The 20,392-nt window shown below is 49.7% G+C and overlaps 1 protein-coding gene across 1 annotated transcript; it reads right to left on the reverse strand.

The window, feature by feature from the left end:
- On the reverse strand, positions 1-12,837 carry LOC144260227 (stonustoxin subunit alpha-like). Its single transcript, XM_077808782.1, has 3 exons — positions 12,741-12,837; positions 3,337-5,391; positions 1-1,341 (listed from the first exon to the last, which is right to left on the reverse strand). The coding sequence occupies exons 1-3, from the start codon at positions 12,835-12,837 to the stop codon at positions 812-814; spliced, it is 2,682 nt and encodes an 893-aa protein (XP_077664908.1). The 3' UTR covers positions 1-811.
- Between the last annotated feature and the right edge of the window lie 7,555 nt (positions 12,838-20,392).

Consider the following 20,392-nt stretch of genomic DNA (forward strand, 5'->3'; position numbering starts at 1 on the left):
CGTGTCCTTCCAGGACATCAGGTTCAGCAAAACTCAGACCTCTGAAAACCAGGAAATACAGATAAATCCCATGCAACCATAACTCTGCCCCTTGGTGCTGGCAATAGCCATGGGAACGATCTGCCTGCTACTCCTGGTGAAGGAATTTGTTTGTTTTCTGAAATGTCAAATTTTGATTAGCTCTGGCATAAAGCAACACATTTCATTGTAAGATATACCTAACACACAATCTGACAATGGTCTGAAAGCATAAAGTAGGATTTTATTTCATAATTTCTGCTGCTAAAAGACTTTGCATTCCTTACTGCAAGAGAATGACATGTTTACAGTAGGATAGAAACACCTCTGAGCAACTCAGAGAGAAGATGTGAGTAATCATTTTAGCACAATGGTAGGGGCTGATCCTGGGGCAGGATTCTGCCTTTGCCCCCTCAGACTGTGCAAAGGGCCCATGCTGCGAGTGGAGCAATTGTCCATGGCTCAGCTGGAAGCCCCCTGATGAGGACCTGGAGACAGTGCAGTGAGCTGCCAGCCTTGGGCCCTGACAGGAAGAGGGGGTGGAGATGCCGGGCGAGAGCCCTGGTTTTACTTTGCCCCTTTCAGACAGTGAGCACCACGGGGGATTCTGGCCAAGACCGGCACAGGGCTCAAAGGGAGGAGCTCCTGGTGCCCATTCTGACCCTGTTCACGGATATAATCCTACAGAACCATACAGCATGAGAACAAGCAGACTGGGCAGTCCCTGCAGGACCGTGAGATGGGTCTAGCCTGCTCTGTATGGTACTGACAGGGCCCCGGGCTACCCTGAGTCTCAGGGATGGATACTCAGCTGGAATCCTCTACCCCAGACCCAGAAGAAAGGGAAGATTTTCTCCCCATTGAAAGAAGCCTGTGGAAAAGTGAAGATCGGGGCCAGATCATCAGCATAATTAAATGCCACCAACCCCCCTTCATAGTCCAGAGAGACCCGGATCCTGCTGGGTTCTCTACTCAAGGACAGGCGGGTGACAGGGGAGGTTTGAGCCCGATAGTCTCTGGCATTGCCCCATTTCTGCACCACCCAGACCCCATTCTCGGGGGTAAAGCCAACCTCTTCCTTCCTCAGCACAGACTGTCTAGCTACCCCCACAGCCCAGTCTCCGGCTACTCCTCCCTCCACCTTCACCTGCCAGGAATGTTTCCCCGAGGTGAAGCCCTCAGAGCCCAGCACACTCAGCAAATAATCAAATCTCTCCGGTTTGTAAGGCAACATCTGGCTCTCGGGGCCCCGGCTCATGGTTCTTCGATCATCAGACAGGACGAGCTCAGGATGTGCCGTGTCTGGATCCAGAGTCACATTCGCTGGGGAGAGACAGAATCAGAGCATTATCGGCACACATGGGTCAATGACAGAGCGAAAGGATCGGCTGGGCCAGACCTGAGCCTCAGAATCTTCCCCCCTGTACTCACCTACTTCGGAACAATACTGTGTAACATATATGTATGCCAGTCGGTGCTGCTCTTTATACAGCTAACTATCGACACAGAGAGAGAGATAACATGGCAAAAATACTTCACTAACGCAGCGTTAAGATGCCCGGTGAGACCTTGCACCCCTCAAGAAAGTCAGTTCAGCAAAACTGAATCTTGTGAATGCCGGGAGATAGCGAGTTCAGGTAAACACCTTCGCAACCTTAACTCTGCCCTCTGGAGCTGGCAATGGCCTCTGGGAATTATCTGCATGCACTGCAGCTGTAATCCCTGTGGTAGGTGTTGCTGTACTGAAGGGTGGAGGAATAAATTGAACCATCTTGGAAGATCTGTGAGTGGGATAGGAGGTGATCTGGGCGACTGTGGCCCTCTGCGCGTGTGTGTGTGTGTGTGTCCCCCTCTCTCCCCGGCCCCTGTGTGGGCTTTTAAGGCTGCACAGCTCCCTGCCTCACCCCGGGATATCCCCAGCAAGCCAGACTGTCTAAACAGGCCAGGGCCTGCGCTTTGCTTTCTCTCTGAAGACAACGAGCAGTGTATTGCCCACAGCTATATGTTTCCACACAGCTCCTTCTAAGCAACCACGTTTCTTCTTTTAGGTAAAAGCATGACAGAGAATAAATATTAAAACAATAAAGCTCGAAAGCTGACCTGAGATTTCCCCGTCCCCCCAAATCCAACCTACAGCTCTAGAAGGTTTTAGTCCTTCAAACCCCACATCTGGGTATTCTCCGGGGTTAGAAGTTTAGATCCAGAACCAGAGCAATGGCTGGGCAGATCAGCCATATCTTTATCCAACTCTGGCCTTTGATCTTTGCCTTCTGTAACAGGTAATCAACAGAAAAAACCCTCCCCTCAGAGCTTAACTTCAAAAAGCTGGGTTTTTGCATTGACCAGAGGTAAGTAATTTGCATTAACCTCACCCTAGGGACTCCCCAGGAAATCCACTTAATATTTATTGTCCCAAAAGTCCATACTTGTCTGGCACATTTTCAATACAGCCTTTTGAACCGCCACGTCTTACATCCATCACATCTCCTCACTAGAGAGGTTATACACAATCCTGGCCCACAGCAGTACATACAGTTAGTACAATAAGATCTTTCAGTGATATTGCAGGAAATTGCCCTATCTACAGAGCCCTATCCAGCTACAGCGGAAGCTCTCCACCTCCAGAGTCTCTTGGCTCCTCTGTCCACACGTGCTCAGTATAATCCCCTTAGTTCATGAGCAATACTATCTGTCCAATAATGTTCTGAATGTTGCTCCCCCCAGAGGCCTAGTGGGTGCCGTTCACTCTCTGCGTGTTATCCTCCAGTCAGTGAGACCCTTGTGGCAGGATCAGAGCCAGGGCTTGATCCCCAGGTCTGGGCAAAACCACGGTGGTAGAATATGTCAACTTTTAAAAACTATGGTTTTTTTAGGGAGTTGGGGGGTGGAGAGGAGATTGTATCCCAGGAACCCCTTAGTCAAATGATCTCAGATTTGGATCACTGACCCTAGCCAGTGCCCCCTGAGGCACATCAAATTTCAAGGCAATCCATGTAACCATGACAATTTTAGAGCACTTAAAAGAATGAAGCTTTTCACAGAAAGCTGGTTGGTACCTTAACTTGACCAGACCTGGCAGCTCAGTATCATTTGTACAGTCCCCAGCAGATCCCGGTGGTTGGGTTGGGCCCTGTATGCATTACTCCAGTTCAGATATTAAATTGCAAGAAATAGTTTGATTCTGAAGTCACGCCTACATTATACACTTGGGACATCTCAATTTTTCTTCCAAAGATAAATATAGTTTTACCTGAATGAACTACTCCAGAGTCCTGTGTTTGGGGTGGGAAGAAATATGCAAATATATTTAAATGTTACCTTTCTTTAGGGTTGAGATACAAGTCTCTTCGCTTGGGTCACTCACAGCCCCATCCGCACACACAGCCGAAACCCGGACTCTGTAGGGTGTCTCAGGACTCAGTCCATCAATGCTATAGAATTCGGTTCTCTTTTCTGTCCTTCGTTGCAGCCATTTGTCTTTCCCCTCCTGACTTGTATCTCCTGCCTCCTCTTTATATTCCACCTTATACTCCCTTATTCTGACTCCATCTCCAATGACACTTGGACTCTCCCAGGTGAGGGCGATGGCAGATGAATCTACAATAACTGTTACGGGCTTCCCAGGCGGGCTGGTAGGAGGGAGAGTCTTCACAGGATTACTCACATCGCTGCTCTCGCTGAGCCCTGGTTTGCTCACTGCAGCGTATCGGAACTGGTACTCGGTGTTTGCACGTAGCCCTGTTACTGTGAATGTCTCTTGCGTGTTATTTACATTCACAGTCGTCCAGTTCTCCTGTCCTACAATTCTGTACTCTGCCCGATAGCCGCATATCTCAGCCCTTCCATAGGCTGCTGGGTTAAACTTGAGCTGCACACGGTCATGTTTGATTCCATCAATCAGGGGAGGAAGAGGCTTTGATGGAGCCTCAAAGTTGGTGCTGATCAGCTCTCCCTCCTCATACAGGTAAATGGAAGTGCCTGGATTGTCCTTGTCTGGAACAGAGGACACAATGAACCGAATCTTCCCGTTAGATTTGTTGACACTGACAAAACGTGAAAGGGACTTTGCAGATTTTCGAGCTTTTCTATTAATTTCTTGTTCCTCAAACCACATTTTGGATTTTGGTTTCTCAGCGACAGAACTGGCTGCTGCAGGATCATGAGTTTCCTTTATATACTGGGTCTGAAGCCACTGTTTTAAATCTGATAAATATGGCTCCTCTTCATGCAGTGAGGTGAATGTAAAGGAGACAATGAAGTCAAGCTCAGGGTTGAGTACTATTTCATCTAGTTCACTCTGAGAGGACACCACTTTTACATTGCTTAGGATCCTAAGGTAGGAATTCACATAATTCATCTCTTTCTCCTTTGTATCCAGAAATTCACTGAGGCTCTGGGTATTGAACGGTGACTGGTTTTTACATGACAAAATATCCACCAGGCCCCCTTCCTCTTTTCCACCTCCACGGATTAATGGTAAGAGTCCTGCTAGCTGTTTCTGGAAAGTCTGTCTGTGTTGCTTACACAGATCTCTGAACTGCTGGATTTTCAGCTTGATTTCGGGGAAGCTTGTGGCGATCGGACTCTTCACCATGTCATTGCATCGCATGTTTACTTCTGCCAGTTCCTCCAGAGCAGTCTGAGCATCAGAAATCAGTGAAAAGCTGATCTCACGCACCAGCCGAGCAGCTCTGGAATCCAGCTTGGTCAGCGGGTACAGCCAGACTCTCACTGGTACGGCCTTCTCCCCCTGGGCACCCAGCAGCTTGGGGAGGGTGGAATATGTTTGCATGGCATCTTCGAAATTAGTTGGATTTCTCTCAAGAGCAAAATCACCATGGAACTTGCAGTTAAATTTTGCAGCGTTTAATTTTTCACTTTCATCCATTTTGACAGCTCCTTCCCCTTCTATGGAAAACATGGGTATCTTTTTAATTGCAATCTGGAGCTTTCCCTCTATCTCACGTACATTCTCAGAAGAAGAAACTTCCCGATCAAACACGAAGAAAGCCTGAGCCCCGTACAGCACAGCCGTGACCACATGGGTGGCCGTGCCTTGGTCAAATACAGCAGGATAAGAGACATTCTCTGGTCCTAAATGGTTCATAGTTAGTTGCTCAAAGTTTGTTGTGGCAGAGTACTGGAGAGTAATTCGGGCCTGTTGTTTGGATTTTTTGGTGTCATTTAAGTATTTGGCAGATCCACTTACTTCAACCAGCCCCCCCAGGAAACTGGCCTTCAGCGAGGCTGTGACATTGAGGGCATTGGCCTTCTCTTCAATGGTGTCGGATGCGATGATCTCAAATTCAGTCTTGGGTTGTGGTTTTGTGTTTACATCCTTGCGAAGCTGTTCCAGGCCCCACAGCGTGATCCCTGGAATAGTAGAGACAGACACATGGTAACGTAACTGATAGATGCACAGGACACAGAATCTATCCATCCTTTAATTGTGTCTCATTTCTGAGATTGAAAAATAACGAGTGAAGGACATCAAGTAAACTGACCTGGTAACATACAAATGTGCCAAGTCAAGGCTGAACTACACGGCTAACAAACTTCCCTTGCCCCCGGCTTCTTACAGGACTTTGGAAGATGTGATCTTTTTTTTTTTTTTTCATATATCCCTCTCCAGAATGACTGAGTTCACTCCCCCCTCAGGAGTACACTGTCCCAGGAAGCAAGTGCTATATTTATGATTGAAATGTCACTTCTATTAGAAAAGGAGGACTTGTGGCACCTTAGGGACTAACCAATTTATTTAAGCATAAGCTTTCATGAGCTACAGGGATGCATCTGATGAAGTGAGCTGTAGCTCACGAAAGCTTATGCTCAAATAAATTGGTTAGTCTCTAAGGTGCCACAAGTCCTCCTTTTCTTTTTGCGGATACAGACTAACACGGCTGCTACTCTGACTTCTATTAGAAATGATCTGATCAATTGGATAATTGGTCTGAAATCAACAAGATGAAATTCAATAAAGACAAGTGCAAAGTACTACACTTAGGAAGGAAAAATCAAGTGCACCGCTACAAAATGGGGAATAACTGGCTAGGCAGTAGTACTGCGGAAAAGGACCTGGGGATTATAGCGGATCACAAATTGAATATGAGACAACCATGGGATGCAGTTGTGCAAAAGGCTAATATAATTCTGGGGTGGGAGGTAGTTGTCCTGCTCTTCTCAGCACTGGAAAGGCCTGAGCTGGAGTATTGTGTCCAGTTTGGGGCGCCACACTGCAAGAAAAATCTGGACAAACTAGAAGGGTGAGGGAAGAGCAACAAAACTGATAAAGGGTTTAGAAAACCTGCCCTATAGAAGATAGATTAGAAACAGTGGGTATGTTTACTCTTAAGAGAAGAAGACTGAGAGCAGAGCTGATAACGGTTTTCAAATCTGTTAAGGGCTGTTGACAGTGAGGACAGTGATCAATTGTTCTCCATGTCGGCTGAAGGGAGGCCAAAAAGTAATTGGCTTTATCTGCAGCAAGGGAGGTTTAAGTTAGATATTAGGAAAACTTTCTAATTGTAAGGATAATTAAGCACTGGAATAGACTTCCAAGGGAGGTTGTGGAATCCCCATCTGTGATAAATAAAGTGGGGGTAGCTCCCTTTGATGGACACCCAGCCAGTCAGTTAGCTGTAAAATCCCTCTTGATAGCTGTTCTTTACTTGCTTTACCTGTAAAGGGTTAAAAGTCCCCCAGGTAAAGAAAAAAAAAGTGGGCACCTGACCAAAAGAGCCAATGGGAAGGCTAGAACTTTTTAAAATTGGAAAAGAAAGTTTGCCTTTGTCTGTTGTTCTCTGGGCTGGAGGGACAGAGCAGCCATTCTGTAAGCAGCTAAGCCAGGTATGATTATAAGCTGTGATGAGCTGCCAAAATCTTAACAACCTGTTCCCTGAGGGATGTGCCTCAGTATGTATTTTTTGTACCAACAGGGTTACCATAGGTCCGTATTGCCCGGATGGCAATTTAAGAACAAAAAGGCCTGATCTGTCTGGGAAAATAGAGATGTATGTTAACCCTGCCGAAAGTCCTTTTTTAAAAAGATGGGCCTGATCTAGAAATTACCTCCGTTTCACACGTGTGGGTCCCCGCCATGCCCTGGGCATGTGCTAGGGTGACCAGATGTCCCAATTTTATAGGGACAGTCCTGGTTTTGGGGTCTTTTTCTTATATAGGCTCCTATTACCCCCCAACCCCTGTCCTGATTTTTCACACTTGCTGTCTGGTCACCCTAGGGTGTGCACAAGTGTGGGTCCCAGCTGCTCCCTTCCCCACTCATTGAAGCAGGTGTGCAGGGTTACTGCCCTGGGAACTGCAGGGCACCAGTGGACATGGGGACAGCTGCAGACAGGGGCGTGGGGCAGGGCTAGCTGGAGGCAGGGGGGCCAGGCTGGCTGCGGGCAGGGCGGGGGCAGCAGAGCTGGCTGGAGACAGGAGGGTGCGGGGCTGGCTGTGGGCAGGGCAGGCGGTGCGGAGCTGGCTGGAGACAGGAGGGTGCAGGGTTGTCTGGAGGCAAGGGGGTGCGGGGCTGGCTGTGGGCAGGGCAGGCGGTGCGGAGCTGGCTGGAGACAGGAGGGTGCAGGGTTGGCTGGAGGCAAGGGGGTGTGGGGCTGGCTGGAGACAGAGACAGGCTGCGGGCAGGGCAGGGGGTGCAGGTAGCAGGGCCTGGCTGCGGGCAGGGCAGGGGGTGTGGGGGTCGCTGGAGACAGGGGCTGGCTGCAGGCAGGGGGTACGGCAGGGCTGGCTGGAGACAGGGGCTGGCTGCAGGCAGGGCAGGGGGTGCGTGCGGCAGGGGTTGGCTGGATACAGAGCAGAGGGTGCGGCAGGGGCTGGCTGCAGGCAGGGCACGGGGTGTGGGGGTGGCTGGAGACGGGCTGGCTGTGGGCAGGGGGTGCGGCAGGGACTGGCTGGGGACAGGGGCTGGCTGCGGGCAGGGCAGGGGGTGCGGGGCTGGCTGGAGGCAGGGCGGGGCTGGCTGCAGGCAGGGCAGGGCGTGCAGGGGTGGCTGGAGACGGGCTGGCTGCGAGCAGGGCAGGGGCTGGCTGCAGGCAGGGGGTGGCTGCAGGCAGGGACAGGCTGTGGGCAGGGCAGGGGGTGCAGGTGGCAGGGGCTGGCTGCGGGCAGGGCAGGGGGTGTGGGGGTGGCTGGAGACAGGGGCTGGCTGCAGGCAGGGGGTACGGCAGGGACTGACTGGAGGTAGGGGCTGGCTGCAGGCAGGGTAGGGGGGTGCAGGGACTGACTGGAGACAGGGGCTGGCTGCGGGCAGGGCAGGGAGTGCAGGGGTGGCTGGAGACGGGCTGGCTGCGGGCAGGGCAGGGGGTGCGTGCGGCGGGGCTGGCTGGAGGCAGGGGGTGCAGGGGTGGCTGCAGGCAGGGCAGGGGCTGGCTGCGGGAGTGTGGGGGTGGCTGCAGACAGGGGCTGGCTGCAGGCAGGGGGTACGGCAGGGACTGACTGGAGGTAGGGACTGGCTGGAGACAGGGGCAGGCTGCAGGCAGGGGGTGCGGGGGTGGCTGGAGACAGGGGCTGGCTGCAGGCAGGGCAGGGGATGGCTGGAGAGGCTGGAGACGGGGGCTGGCTGCAGGCTGGAGACGGGCTGGCTGCAGGCAGGGGGTATGGCAGGGACTGACTGGAGGTAGGGACTGGCTGCAGGCAGGGCGGGGGGTGCAGGGGTGGCGGGAGATGGGCTGGCTGCGGGCAGGGCAGGGGGTGCATGTGGCAGGGGCTGGCTGGAGGCAGGGTAGGGGGGTGGCTGGAGGCAGGGCAGGGGCTGGCTGCAGGCAGGGGGTGCGGGGCTGGCTGCAGGCAGGGCGGGGGCCGGCTGCGGGCAGGGTGGTGGGGGCTCGCGGGGAGAGCAGCAGGACGCAGCCCAGGCCCAGCAGAGCAGCCGGGGACCCCCCAGGCAGCAGCGGGAGCCCCAGGGCCGGGGGAGCAGCAGCACCAGGGCTCGTGCCCAGGGCCAGGGGGCAGCCCACGTGGCTCCCGCAGCAGCGCCCCCGGTGGCCGGAGGAGGAATCACATCACTTCCCGGCCGGAGCCCAGCAAAGCCCCCTGCAGGGAAGCGGGTTAACAGCCGGTTCTAAAACTGCTTCAGAATTTAACACCCGGTTTGCGCGAACCGGCGCAAATTCAGCTCACCCCAGATTATAAGTCATCGGATCATGCCTAGAATGACTTATCTGAACTCCAATGTGTAAACAGATCAGAGTGTTTAGCCAGATGCGATTAGGGTTATTTATTTTATTTCTTATTGGCTTGTGGACTCCTCTGTCATAACCCCAGATGCTTTTGTTTGCTTGTAACCTTTAAGCTAAACCCACAAGAAAGCTATTTTGGGTGCTTGATTTTTGGAATTGCTCTTTTAAAATCTAGCAGAAGCCTAAATTCCAGATGAATTTTCTTTCTTTTTATTTTTAATAAAATTTCCTTTTTTAAGAACAGAATTGGAGTTTTGGTGTGCTAAGAGGTTTATGCATGTTGTTTGATTAGCTGGTAGCCACAGCTAATTTCCTTTGTTTTCTTTCTCAGCTGTTCCCAGACTGTTTCTCAGCTGGGGTGAAAGGGCTTGAGGGCACCCCATAGGGAGGACTCCCAAGTGTTCCTTCCTAGGTTCAAAGGGCTTGGGTGTTTTTTGCATTTGGTTGGTGGCAGCATTTACCAAGCCAAGGTCAGAGAGAAGCTGTAACCTTGGGAGTTTAAAACAAGCCTGGAGTGGCCAGTATTAATTTTTAAAATCCTTGCGTGCCCCACTCTGCATTCGGAGTGACAGAGTTGGGATTCAGCCTTGAGAAACTAAATGAATTCTTTGCATCGGTCTGCACTGTTGAGGATGTGAGGGAGATTCCCAAACCTCAGCCATTCTTTTTAGGTGACAGATCTGAAGAACTGTCCCAAATTGAGGTGTCATTAGAGGAGGTTTTGGAACAAATTGATAAACTAAACAGTAATAAATCTCCAGGACCTGATGGTATTCACCCAAGAGTTCTGAAGGAACTCAAATGTGAAATTGCAGGACTACTAACTGTAGTCTGTAACCTATCATTTAAATCAGCTTCTGTACCAAATGACTGGAGGAGAGCTAATGTGATGCCAGTTTTTAAAAAGGGCTCCAGAGGTGACCCTGGTAACTACAGGCCAATAAATGTCACTTCAGTACTGGGCAAATTGGTTGGAACTATCGTAAAGAACAAAATTGTCAGACGCATAGATGAACATAATTTGTTGGGAAATAGCTAACATGGTTTTTGTAAAGAGAAATCATGCCTCACCAATCTACTAGAATTCTCTGAGGGGGTCAACAAGCATGTGGACAGGGGGATCCAGTGGATATAGTGTACTTAGATTTTCAGAAAGCCTTTGACAAGATCCCTCACCAAAGGCTCTTAAGCAAAATAAGCAGTTATGGGATAAGAGGGAAGGTTCTCTCATGGATTGGTAACTGGTTAAAAGATAGGAAACAAAGGGTAGGAATAAATGGTCAGTTTTCCGAATGGAGAGAGATAAATAGTGGTGTCCCCCAGGGATCTGTACTGGGCCCAGTCCTATTTAACATATTCATAAACAATCTGAAAAAAGGGGTAAACAGTGTGGTGGCAAAATTTGCAGATGATACAAAACTACTTAAGATAGTTAAGTCCCAGGCAGACTGCGAAGAGCTACAAAAGGATCTCTCAAAACAGGGTGACTGAGCAACAAAATGGCAGATGAAATTTCATGTTGATAAATGCAAAATAATGCACATTGGAAAACATAATCCCAACTCTACGTATGAAATGAAGGGGTCTAAATTAGCTGTTACCACTCAAGAAAGAGATCTTGGAGTCAGTGTGGATAGTTCTCTGAAAACATCCACTTAATGTGCAGCGGCAGTCAAAAAAGCTAACAGAATGCTGGGAAGAATTAAGAAAGGGATAGATAATAAGACAGAAAATATCCTATTGCCTCTATATAAATCTATGGTTCGCCCACACCTTGAATACTGCGTGCAGATGCGGTCACCCTATCTCAAAAAGATATATTGGAATTGGAAAAGGTTCAGAAAAGGGCAACAAAAATGATTAGGGGTATAGAATGGCTTCCGTATGAGAGAGATTAATAAGACTGGGACTTTTCAGCTTGGAAAAGAGGCAACTAAGGGGGAATATGACAGAAGTCTATAAAATCATGAGAGGTATAGAGAAAGTAAATAAAGAAGTGTTATTTACTCCTTCTCATAATACAAGAACAAGGGGTCATCAAATGAAATTAATAGGTAGCAGGTGTAAAACAAACACAAGAAAGTATTTTTTCACGCAGCGCATTGTCAACCTCTGGAACTCCTTGCCAGAGGGTGTTGTGAAGGCCAATCCTATGATGGGGTTCAAAAGGGAGCTAGATAGATTCATGGAAGATAGGTCCATCAGTGACTATTTGCCAGAATGTGCAGAAAATGGTGTCCCTAGCCTCTGTTTGCCAGAAGTTGGGATTGGGTGACAGAGGATGGATCACCTGATGATAACCTGTCTGTTCATTCCCTTTGGGGGACCTGCCATTGGCCACTGTCAGAGGACAAGATACTGGGCTTGATGGACCTTTGGTCTGACCCAGTATGGCCGTTCTTATGTTCTTGATACCATCATTGTAGGTTTTTAAGAACAGGTTAGACAAATACCTCTCAGAGATGGCCCTGGTGCACTTATTCCTGCCTCAATGCAGGTTGCTGGACTAGGTGTCCCCTTAAGGGCCCTTCCAGCCCGAAATTTCTATGATTCAGTGATGTCTGGTGGCGTGAGTTCCTCATGCTAATTATGTTGCTTTAAAATGTATTTCCTTTATTGAGTTTAAACTAGTTGTATTTTAATTTTATTGAGTGTCCCCTTGTTATTTTTCTATGAGAGAGTAAATAGGTACTTCATATTTACCTTCTCTAGCCCATTCCTATTTACCTTCTCTAGCCCATTCATTCTTCTGTATCCCTGTTTCACCTCCAGCTTATTCTTGTCTCTATATGAAATATTTTGTTTTGTCTTTTCCTGTGAAATTCTCCCCAGGTTTCTAGTCATTTTTATCATCACTGTCCGAACTGCCTCGATTTCTGTGATACCCTCTTTGTGATGGGACGGCCAGCACGGAGCACACATTCCAGGGGAGCGTGGCCCGTTGATTTATATAATGCCATTGGAATAGGTCTGGTGGCATTTTCCATGCCGTTCCTCAGGCACCTGAGCACCCTGTTCACGGCTTGGCCTGCCACTGGACACAGAGTGGGTGTTTTCACTGAGCTGTCCACAGCGATGCCAGGCCTTTTCCAGGGGCGGGGGACAGTTCATATGGGTCACAGTGATGCGTGTGAATAGCTGAAGTGTTTCCTTCTAATGGGTCCCCTCATGCCCTGAAGATCTGTGTGTAGAGAGGACCCTTCTCACCAGGACCTCACCCCTCCCATGTGGAAATGGGGGGATGAGCCAGCTCGGGGGCACTGTCCACCTTTCCTAGGCCGACTGCCGTGCGGGTGGGGCTGCAGAGATATCGCAGTGGCAGGGGAGCGGATGGGAAGTTTCTCCTAGTGCAGCCAGTGCTGTAAGGAGGTTCAGCAGGACAGCACCCGGGCAGGTTTGGATGCCCTTTGTTTTTTCCCCAACTCAAATCCCAAATCCAAATGTTCCTAAAAGAAACAGGTGCCAAATGCTTCTTTTTTCGGAAACACTAAATTGGGCCCCGTGCTCCCCCCGGGTGACAATTACCTGGGATGAGGGCGTCACTGCGGCAGTCGTACAGCATCCCCAGCTGGAAAGGGCGGCCCAGAGCCGGCATCGCAATGGTGTCATCTGATCCGGCCATTGTTCCACACCCAGACGCTCTCTCCTCTGTCTGACCTGCAAGAAAGAACTGGGGTTACACTTAAGTTTCTGGGGAGCAGATTTAGAATCGAGTCACTGGCTTCAGTCTTCAGAGCTTTTTCTGAACGTTGCCCTGGAAAGGAAATTTCTGAGCGTGAGCCGGTATCATCTCAGTAACACGTGCACAGGTGCAACATATTTGGGGCTCAGCACCTGCTTCTGGATGTTGGGGTCAACTCATGAATATGCAATTTGTAATAAGACGTTAACATGAAATGTTGGGTCAGAAATTGAATAGTAAAACTGAACCAAAGGCCTTGAGTTTTCAACCTGGCCGAAGTAACCTCTCTGAACTTTCTCCTAGCAAGAAAACCAAGTCCTGTGCCTACAAAACCGTGCCTTGTGTCTGTCTGTTATTCGGTCCTTTGGAAAAGACAGAGCTGTGAAAGAAAGACGGATCTTCTAGTCTCCACAGGGGACAGGAGAGGAAGAAAGTCACTCAGAGATTTACCTCTCCCTTTTCTCGCCTCAGATTATGAATTCTCAGTTTTACATTTCAAATGAATTGTTCCTTTTAGCAAGAATGGGAAATAATTATAATTTGATGCAATTTATGTCCTGATAGGGGGCTAAGCTGCAGCCCAGGAAGCCATAAATTCCTGCTGCCCAATGGCTAAGACAACACTGGCAACAGCTCTTACTGAACACAAGCCAGAGCTTCCCTCTAAATAAAACCATACACCTTGCAGGCAGTGATGAGCTGCCAAAATTTTAACAACGGGTTCCCTCCTCACCCCACAAGGGGGTCGTTGCCCACCCCCGCCTCCCGGGACTCCTGCCCCATCCAACCCCCCCCCCCACGTTCCTTGACGCCCCGCCCCCCAGGACCCCTGCCCCATCCATCCCCCTCCCCCGTTCCCTGACTGCCCCTAGAACCGGGCAGGAGGGTCTTGTGGGCCACCGTAGTGGGTGCCCACCCCGCCCCTAAGAGCCAGAGGCACCTGCCGGGGGGCAAGGTGGGGAGTCCCGCCGGTGTTTACCTGGGGCAGCTCCCAGGAAGCATCCAGCAGGTCCCTCTGGCTCCTAGGGGTGGGGGAGCATAGCTGGGGGGGAGCGGCTGCTCCCCCCACTGATCACATCAAAAGTGGTGCCTTAGGCACCGACTCCCTGGGTGCTCCGGGGCTGGAGCACCCACGGGGAGAATTTGGTGGGTGCAGAGCACCCACCAGGAGCTCCCCACCCCACGCCCGGCCCCAGCTCACCTCTGTTCCGCCTCCTCCCCCGAACCCACCGCCCCGCTCTGCTTCTCCGCACCCCAGCCCCGGCTTCCCATGAATCAGCTCTTCGGCGGGAAGCTGGGGAAGGCTGAGAAGCAGGCGGTGGCTTCCCGCTCAGGCCGAGGGTGGCGGAGGTGAGCTGGGGCGGGGAGCGGTTCCCCTGCGCCCCCCCCACCCCGGGTTACCTGCTGCGGTGTGGGTGGCCCTCCTCACACACCCCCCAGCTTCCCGCGCGAACGGCTGATTCCTGGGAAGCCGGGGCTGGGGGGGGAGAAGCAGAGCAGGGCGGCGCGTTCAGGGGCGGAGGTGGAGCGGAGGGGAGCTGGGGTTGGGGGGGGGGGGCGGGGAGCTGCCGGTGGGTGCTCTGCACCCACCAAATTTTCCCTGTGGATGCTCCAGGGCTGGAGCACCCATGGAGTCGGCGCCTAAGGTGCCACTCTTGGCCGGTTAAATTTAGAAGCCCTGTTAGAACCAGTTCTCCCCAGCGGAACAACCGGTTCTAAAAGGGCTTCTAAATTTAACAACCGGTTCTAGCGAACCGGTGTGAACCGGCTCCAACTCACCACTGCTTGCAGGCCTTGCACCTTGGAATAGAGCAGGAACATCTGCCAATAGATATAGCATAAGGAAATCTCCCTCTCCGAGACCATTCCCAGAAGAGAGTTAAAGGGAACGGCTCCATTTCATGTCTCTTACCTACACTTACAGAACCGCAAGCCACCCACCAACTGTCTTCCTGTTACACGTTTATCCCAGAATCCATCACACCAGCCTCCTCTTGATATGTGCCCTACAGAGGGTTGTTTTAAAGTTTAAACTCAGCGAATGTGTGAACTCAGGCCTTGTCCACATGGGGGTACGCTGGCACTGAGTTGACGCACACTAGTAGCTGTGCACTACGTAAGCCATACTCCTAGCATGCGCATGGGACAGCTGTGCCCTCTTTCCAAAATGCCGTGCCCCACAATTGTAGCTGAGAGATTTCAAATGATTTAGGAAATTATTTGTCTAGTATTAGGAATTGTCACTGATTTATGTTTAGCAGGATGGAAATATAATTGTCCTATTGTTCCTAGAACAAACCATAGCTTAATGGTATCAACTAATTGTACTTCTTAATACTTGTATATAAGCTAACATAGGACTGGAAGGGACCTCCTGGGTTGAGTCCAGTCCTCTGATACAGTAGGCAGCCTGTCATATTCTCCTGTTCATAAATTTACCAAGCTCCTTCTTAAAACTAGCTCATTTCTCCCATTACTCCTAATGGGAGGCTGTTCTACAACCTCACTCCTCTGGTGGTTAGCAACCTCCTTCTAATTTCCAGCATGAATATACTCATGGCCATTTGTTCTTGTACCAACATTGTCATTTAGTTTAAATAGTTCTGCTCCCTCCCTGGTGCTTACCCTGCTGATGTATTTCTAGAGAGCAATCCTAACCCCACTCAGCCTTCATTACCCGAGGCGAAACAAGCAAAGCGCTTTTAGTCTTCTCTAGTAAGATAGGCCCTCTTTTCCTGTGATGATCCTAGCAGCCATTCTCTGCACCTGTCCCAGTTTGAATTCATATTTTTTAAGCATGGGTGTCCAGACTTGCACACAGGATTCCAGATGAGGTCTCACCTGTGCCTTGTACAATGGCATTAATACTTCTCTTTCTCTACAGGAAATACCTTGCCTGATACATCCTAGGATCACATTTGCCTCTTTCACGGCCACATCACATTGGTGACTCCTGGTCATCCTGGGATTTACGAATACAGACGGGACTTTACCTTCATCATTTCCAGCTGATGGGCCCCCAGCTTATAGCAGAAATTCTTATTAGTAACCCCTAAATGCACAGCCTTGCACTTTGTACTATTGAATTTCATCCCATTTCTGTTACTCCAGTCCTCCAGGTTATCTGATTTTTCCTGTATGATATTTTTATCTTCCTCTGTAGCAATGAGGCATTCCAAATTGTATCATCCACACATTTCATTAGCAAACTCCTTCTTTTTGGGCCAGGGTCATTAATGAGAGTTCTAAATAAACATTTTCCCAGTACTGATCCTTGAGGAACTCCGCTAGTAACCTGCCTCCAGCCCAACAGTTCCCCTTTCAGCACAACTTGCTGTTGTCTCCACTTTAGCCAGATGATATTTTTCCCCTCAACAAACCCATAGGCAAGCTCTGGGCTCTGAAGGGAGACCAGAAGTTCCATGGGGAGAGAACTATAATGATTTCCTATGTAATTAACCACTTGGACCAAATTCCTGAGTTCTGTAATGCCAGGCTCTAGTACTGGTGGAATCCTTTTGAGGCAAACAGAAGTCTAACTTAACTTCCATGGGAATATTGCCAAATATTCTGTTCCAAATAACTGAAAGACAAACTGTGAATAAGGCCAAGGAACCAGAAAACTTACTGCTGTAAGTATCTTAGAAATCTAAAATCCTTTCCATGCTAGCAAACAAGAACAGGTTCTTAGAACTGCGAGATATCGGTTTTGCAGTAGCATCTAAAATGCTGTTAGAATCCTAGAATATCCAGGTTGGAAGGGCCCTCAGGAGGTCATCTAGTCCAACCCCCTGCTCAAAGCAGGACCAGTCCCCAACTAAATCATCCCAGGCAGGGCTTTGTCAAGCCTGACCTTACAAACCTCTAAGGAAGGAGATTCCACCCCCTCCCTAGGGAACCCATTCCAGTGCGTCACTTCTGTAACTAGCACTGTATTTCTGCACCAATACTGTTGTATGCTTATGCTTTAAGGCTGATTTAACCATTCCTCAAGCCTACTAGTTAAAATTAGTTGTTATCCAAATGCTTATAATTTCACCTTTTTATGTGCTATCTGCTTTAAACTGCGCCTTGTGTTATTTTACCTGCAGGGGACAGAAGGGTGTTAGAGCATTACTAGACTTCTGCCTTTCATTCTGCCTTTCAAATGAACTCAGGTTTAAACTGCATTAAAGGCCTACTTTCTGTACCTCCATTTCCCCCTCACACCTTCTTTGCCACTGCTCTTGCCTGTGTGTGTGAGTGAGAGTGAACGAGTGACAGGTAATCTCCATTTCACCTTCCTGTTCACAACCTGCTGCTCATGCTGTGAGTGACGAGAGAGACAAGAATAACCTCTCATAATTTTCACATCACTTCAACATTAGATTACCTGTGTATGTGTTCCAGTCTTGAAACGCCTCTTTCTAGATTTATCCTGATTACCCCTGTTCCACACTAGCAGAACTAATTCCAAAGAGACAGAGTGAAATTTTACCAATCAAATGCTGTTTGCCTTCTATTTCAAGAGGAACCTCAGGCTCTGACTGAAATTTATTTGTCTAACCCAAGCTCTGAGAGCGAGTTGCATCTGTAATGTGTATTAAACATTAGCATTGAGCTTATGGTGGTCACGATTTGAAAATGTGTTATCTTGAGTCTCGCAATCAGTTTTGAAAGCATTCCAAATGAGTTACCACTTGGCCTTAAAGCTTGGTTGGTTTAATGGAGCCAAGATTGGTTTGCCTTCCTGTTTTATGGACTTCCTCTGCTCAGTTTAAAGATTTTAGTATAACTCAACTATATATATAACTGTATTCGCAAAATGAAAAGGAGTACTTGTGGCACCTTAGAGACTAACCAATTTATTTGAGCATAAACTTTCGTGAGCTACAGCTCACTTCATCGGATGCATTTCTGTGTTGTTCTGTCAGTGTAGTCCCCATTTCCCCATTGTTTGTCTGTATAATCTCTGTCTGGTTCTGGGATTGTTTCTGTCTGCTGTATAATTAATTTTGCTGGGTGTAAACTAATTAAGGTGGTGGGATCTAATTGGTTACATAATCATGTTTCAATATGTTAGGATTGGTTAGTTAAATATCAGTAAAATGACTGGTTAAGGTATAGCTAAGCAGAAGTCAAGTTTTACTATATAGTCTGCAGTCAGTCAGGAAGTAAGGGGGCGGAAATGGGAACAGGGAATGGGGTTGGGGGAATTGGAATCATGTTTTGCGAAGGGTAGGAATGGGAACAGGGACACAGGTGTAAGGCTCTGTGGTGTCAGAGCTGGGAAGGGGGACACTGAGGAAGGAAACTGGAATCATGCTTGCTGGAAGTTCACGCCAATAAACATCAAATTGTTTGCACCTTTCAACTTTGGGTATTGCTGCTCTCTGTTCATACAAGAAGGACCAGGGAAGTGAGTGGGTGAAGGAATAAGCCTCCTAACAGGCGCCCCCAAGGGCCCCAGCCAATTGGGGTGCCCCAGAAAAATGGGTGTCCCTACCTGCTCTGCCCTACCCCCTCCATCACCGCCCAGTGCTGCAGCCAGGGAGCAGGGTCAGGATGGGGGGAATTGCAAGCCCCCGCACCCTGACCGAGGTCCCTGTTGGGAGTGCCGGGCAGGGGGAGCAGGGTAAGCTCCCACGCCCTCACCCAGCTCCCCAACAGAAGCAGCGGGCAGGCAGAATGGGACAAGCCCCCATGCCCTGACCCCATTCCCTGGCTGGAGGGCCAGGCAGGCAGACAGAGCTGGGAAAGCCCCCAACCACGCTGTGCAGCTGGAGTGCCAGGTGGGCAGGCAGAGTGGGGCAAGCTGGGGCCGGAGCAGAGCTGGGGATGGGGCTGGATGCTAAGCGGGTGGGCTGCGGCCCACCCGTGGCTACGTCCCTGCTTTGTGTGTTTTGGGGTGCTGGGTATAGGGGGTGTGGTGGGGGGTGCTGGTAGTGGGGGAGGTCTATGTGTGTCAGGTCACTGGGCGGGGGGCTCTGTGTGGGGCGCTGTGCAGTTGTGGTAGTGGGGCTCTGCAGGGGAGCTGGGCAGTGGGGGAGCTGTGGGGGGCACTGGGCACAGGGGTCTGTGGGTGAAAGGTGCTGGGCAGGGGGTGGTGTGCAGGGCACTGGGCAGTTGTGGTGGGGAATCTGTGAGGGGTTTCTGTGATGGGTTCTTCGGGGTGCAATCTGGAACTGGGGTGTCACTGAGCCCTCTGTCCCACCAGTCTGGGCTCCCTCGCACTGTGTGATGCTGTGACAAGCTACAACCCTTTGGCAGGTCTTGCACTTATAGGACATTCAGAGGCAGGGACACACCCCACTGAGTTACATGAATGCTTTGGCCAGCCACTCATGAACCAACAATAGAGAGACTCCAGCCAATTCCACCCAGGACCCCAGCCTTGCATCCCAGAGCTGTACCATCTTGCCCTGGGCAGAAGCCTGAGCAGTGTAAGTTTATTACCCAATCTGCCACTCTGAGCAGATTTCCCAAGCACTCAACCAAAACACACTGGTTTAGGTAAAGTATAAACCAGATTTATTACCTACAGAAAGATTTTAAGTGATTATAAGTAATAAGCATCCAGATCATTGGTTACCTAAGCCCTGGTCTACACTAGGAATTTAGGTCGAATTTAGCAGCATTAAATTGATGTAAACCCGCACCCGTCCACATGATGAAGCCCTTTTTTTTGACATAAAGGGCTCTTAAAATCTATTTCCTTCAATCAGGGTTAGGGTTAGGGATTTCCTTCAAATTTGCAATCTGAGTTCTATAAACAAGACAGGATTTGAATCGAGCAGTTTCTCACCTTGATAAATGGAACAAACAGGTTACAGATCTTCAGTACACAGGTTGGAATCCTCCTTTCTAGCCTGGGATCCCGGTCCAAAGCCTTTATTCACCAGACGTCCTTCCAGGTGTTGAGCTGTGGGGGAGTGAGGCTAAGTCACAATGTCACTTCTCCTCTTTTATAGCTTCTTCCAGCTTGCTGGATATGTCTATGCTGGTGACGTGGCTCAAGCAGTCGCCATTGGCTACATGCTCCCTCTGAGAAGTCTTCACTGTATACCAATTCTGTGCCAGTCCTTGTGGGTGTGGATTCCCTTTAATGAGCCATGAGCGTGTCTGACTTCCTTCTTGTTGCACCTGTGTAGCCAGACAGCCAGCCCCCCCACCCCCCCTCAGACCAGCATTGCTGGAAACACAGGAGGAAGCCGGAACAGGGCACTTAACATATATTCCAGCACAGCCTTTGAAGCTGTGAAAGCACAGGTGTGCTGCTACAATGTGCCTCTGGGAGCAGATACAACGATTAAGCTCACAGCAGGCAGAGGCCCTGTGACAGACATGGCTCTTAGCCCCTACTAACTAGCGTGATGCACACACACCAACATCCTAGTTGGGAAAATATTTACCCTGATAAAAGAAATGTCCAGTAGTCGACACTTATTGTTTCTCTCCCTTGCAAGTGTAAACTACTCTTGCGAAAGCTGGCGTCACCCAGACAGACCAGCCTCAA

The sequence above is a fragment of the Eretmochelys imbricata genome, chromosome 2 (assembly GCF_965152235.1).
Source record: "Eretmochelys imbricata isolate rEreImb1 chromosome 2, rEreImb1.hap1, whole genome shotgun sequence".
In the NCBI taxonomy this organism is placed as follows: Eukaryota; Metazoa; Chordata; order Testudines; family Cheloniidae; genus Eretmochelys; species Eretmochelys imbricata.

What these genes read in the sequence shown, in the direction of transcription:
- LOC144260227 (XM_077808782.1), bottom strand. Translation starts at nt 12,837, where the DNA reads ATGGCCGGATCAGATGACACCATTGCGATGCCGGCTCTGGGCCGCCCT. An exon ending in CAGTGACGCCCTCATCCCAG is followed by an intron (nt 5,392 to 12,740) that starts GTAATTGTCACC and finishes CTACTATTCCAG; the next exon opens with GGATCACGCTGTGGGGCCTG. An exon ending in TATCTCAACCCTAAAGAAAG is followed by an intron (nt 1,342 to 3,336) that starts GTAACATTTAAA and finishes GTCTCTCCCCAG; the next exon opens with CGAATGTGACTCTGGATCCA.